This window comes from Apis dorsata, unplaced genomic scaffold (genome assembly GCF_000469605.1).
Source record: "Apis dorsata unplaced genomic scaffold, Apis dorsata 1.3 scaffold_194, whole genome shotgun sequence".
In the NCBI taxonomy this organism is placed as follows: Eukaryota; Metazoa; Arthropoda; class Insecta; order Hymenoptera; family Apidae; genus Apis; species Apis dorsata.
The window spans coordinates 367,004-370,726 of NW_006263478.1; the positions used below are offsets into that span (position 1 = coordinate 367,004).

The 3,723-nt window shown below is 24.3% G+C and overlaps 2 protein-coding genes across 2 annotated transcripts in view; both read right to left on the bottom strand.

Annotated features, from left to right (window-relative positions):
* Positions 1-2,262: 2,262 nt before the first annotated feature.
* On the bottom strand, positions 2,263-2,784 carry LOC116185488. Its single transcript, XM_031509966.1, has 2 exons — positions 2,604-2,784; positions 2,263-2,436 (listed from the first exon to the last, which is right to left on the bottom strand). Exons 1-2 carry the CDS (start codon positions 2,760-2,762, stop codon positions 2,275-2,277), a joined length of 321 nt encoding a protein of 106 aa, XP_031365826.1. The 5' UTR covers positions 2,763-2,784; the 3' UTR covers positions 2,263-2,274.
* Positions 2,603-3,723, bottom strand: part of LOC102678845 (cytochrome c oxidase assembly protein COX18, mitochondrial) — a 2,410-nt gene continuing 1,289 nt past the window's right edge. The window contains exons 4-6 of the mRNA XM_031509964.1: positions 3,539-3,685; positions 3,346-3,456; positions 2,603-3,267 (exon numbers count right to left, since the gene is read on the bottom strand). Of these exons, the coding sequence (XP_031365824.1) occupies positions 3,085-3,267; positions 3,346-3,456; positions 3,539-3,685 (441 nt within the window). The 3' untranslated portion in view covers positions 2,603-3,084. The remainder of the gene's footprint in view (positions 3,268-3,345; positions 3,457-3,538; positions 3,686-3,723) is intronic.

Below are 3,723 nucleotides of genomic sequence, written 5' to 3' on the forward strand. Positions count from 1 at the left end.
AGAATCTTATTTGGTGGAAGGGAGAGAGGCTAGTGTGGTTTTATCAACACGTTAATAAAACGAATGTACACAGAACTGTTTGCCAATTGACTCCGGAGAGAACAAATTGGCCCTCGTTGACAACAATCAGACTCTGGGATCTGATAAAGAGGCCGCTGAAAACATTCAAGTGGTTGGAAAGGAATAAGAAATTCTACGCACGATGATTCACTTTTTTCGTGATTTTATTAGTAGTGTTACGTTATATTTTTCTTGTTGATATATAAATGCGAGAAATGGATGAATAATCGAATGATACAATCGGAGGAAATATCTTCTGTCTCTTCGTGATCTCGTTATTTTTATGTTATATATTTTCGTGGATGCGTGATAAATAGATGGATGATTAAACGACACGATCTGAAACATTTTCAAAAAATGTTCTTCTTCGATGAACGAAGCCAGAAAAAGAATGAACGAAGAAGCTGCATGTTTCTTGGATAAATTAGATTTTCTTCGTTGCACTATACTTCTATTCCGGCATACCAACTATTTTTTTTATTTTTTGCAATCCTTTTAATTTGAATTCTTCCTGTGAACGAATATGAAGGATGATAGAAATCACAGTTGAATATAAAAGATAAAGAATATTTAAGGAAAATCTAATTTTGACATTGTGTCGATCTTTTAACCTCCTCGATTTATCTTGTATATAAGATTATAATGGATAGAATTGTAATGGATAGAAAGATTATAGATATATGTTTACAATTAAAAATGTTTGAAAATAAAAGAATTTTAATTTTTTATATTATACAGTAATCCAGAAGTAATATAAAAGTGATAATAATTATTAAAAAATGGATGATAAATAATATTCTAAAATAGCTTCTGGTCTCAAGAGCAACTATCGATAGTAGAAATCGTACGAGAATGTGAAAATATACACGATGTTCGTGATAGAAGAAATCGAATTGGATCGGTTCGTATAAACCAGATATCGTTTATATTCATGTTTACCACTTTCACTCTTAGCACTGAAAACGATCAAAATGCACATAATAAGATTAACGATCGAAATGTCATTTTCTCGCATGCAAAACTGATTGATATATATTTGTTATAATATAACAACGTATTATACTTAATGTGACTATAAATTATAGCAGTTAAATGCACAGTATAAAAATTTTTAATGAATGATTGAGAAAATTATTTATTTAATGTCTTTTTTTTTCAAAATATTTTACTAAATGATTTGCTTGACATACGAATGAAGATCGTTTCTATACTTTTTGCAGCCAGTGTTAAACCATTTAACCATGGTTAAATGAAGAATTAACAACGATATTCATTGGAATAACAATGAGTCAGTTATAGTCCATAATATTTCTTCTAGGAATAATAAGTTTTTATTTAAACTAAATAAAATTGTTTTATTTTCTTTTAATAGGGAAACGAGAACAAGCTCAAACAATTCAATGTTACAAAAAATCCTTATTATTGAGTTTTAAACCATATTGATAATATATTAATAGTATAAATTTCATAAATTTTATTTATTTAAACGTATCATAAATTATAATGATTGAATAATTATATAATAAATATCACAAAAAATTATAAAAGTATAAAATAAAAATTATATTGTATAATTATAATATACATTTAATTGTTATTTCAGAAGCTGATACAAAAAATAATGCATAATAAAAGTACAGAAAATTTGATACTAACCATGATTTTATGATAATTGTTCTTATAATTGTGTAATTTATTCTTGTAATTTTCAATTCATTCTTTAAAATATGCTTTTTGATGAAATGGATTTTATACAATATCTTCGAAATATAACAAGGAAAATGATGAATGCTATAAAAATGTTTATAGCATATAATATTATGAATTTCTTCGTAATCATCATTTCTGATAATCATATGTAAAATAAAACGAAGTTTTTTACGATTTTAGTTGTGCCAAGATTGGGAAAGATATTGATAACAATTCTATTATAATCATTTATAAAATCTTAAAATAAAATTAAAATTTTTATTGGACATATTGTTTACATAATTATGTATGAATATACTTTTTAATTATGATTATCAATTTTGATATACATTCGATGGAAACATTATTTTATTTTATTTCTGTTATATTTAACGTAATTTTATAAGTAAGATATTTATTTCAAAAACAATAATTTCTAAACAAAAATTTGTATCGTATAGTAAATTTATGTTATATGTATATATACTGTATACATTATGACTGTTTCATAAATATTTTAAAATTTTAATATCGATTATTACAGTCCCCCCGATTTGCCAAAGGATAATCACATGTACCAATATTTGGATTAAATTCTGTCCCTGCGCCACAACTTAGAATAAAACAACCACTATTATCACAATGTTGATATTTTGAGCAATCGCCTGGATAAGGATAAACTTCTCCCTAAAAATTATTGAAACAATATGTATAAATTAATAAATCTATTATAGATAATATATATATAAAGTAAGTATCATATTATAATTAAAATTTAATCACAAATTGAACCAAAATATACGAATTATTAAAATGTTAGTAATAAATTGATAACTAAAACGAAATATACGCACTGTCGCTAATTTACAGAAGAAATCGACACAGAGAATGATGCACAGCAAAAATGTGAAAAACTTGATATTAGCCATGATTTCTGTTTCTTTCAAATCCGTTCGTTGAAGTATGTTGTTTGTTAATGAAGTGAATTTTATATATACGTATCTTCTAAGCATAAATGCTTATGAATATGATTTAATGCGTTATCACCAGAAGTGAATTTTTTTTGTCATCTTTTATTTTTACAATCAAACATAAACACTTTTTACGACCTTAGTTCTATCAGGATCAAAGGTGCGGATCAATCATAGATGAAATAAATCTTACAATTAATATTGTAATATATAATATTACAATATCGTATAATATAATATATTTATAATATATTTATTAATAATACTTTAATAATTATTTCTTTATTATCTTTTTTAATAAATTATACATCGATATGAGAAAAAAGATATTCAGTTTTATTTCTATGTTACATTAGCATTATGTTTATGCTAAAAATTTCCTTAAATATAATTTCTCTAATAATCGTTTATACAATTCCGTATATGGACGCCTGAGTTCAGAATCGGTTTTAGGTATTTTTCCTAATCGACGAACTTTTGGAGATAGAAGCAATAGATTATATACTATTGCACAGCAATTATTGGTGACCCAAAACAATGATAAACACTGAAATATTTGATTTACGATTTAATATAATATATATTAGAAAAAATTAGATTATTCATTTTTAAAAATATAACATACCGATGGCAAACATGCTATTAATGGTACAAAACCAATTATAAGTACTCTACAGAAATTCTTATAAATTCTACTAAACTTTGAATCTTTTACATGAAATAATACTTGATTTATCTGAAAAAGTATATAATTTTAATAAAATAATATCGATATTAATATTATATAAATTTAATATAATAAATATTTCTATACATACCTCTAATATAGCTAAGTTTGAAAGTCCAAATAGAGAAGGTAATATAAAATAATGATCTATATCTATGAGATTTTGTATCCATCCAAAACCACCAGTAGTTAATTCCTTAAAATCTTGGACAGTAGCTAACAATAAAATTTTTAAAACTTATTACAATGCAAAAAAAAAAAAAAAAAAAAATAAAA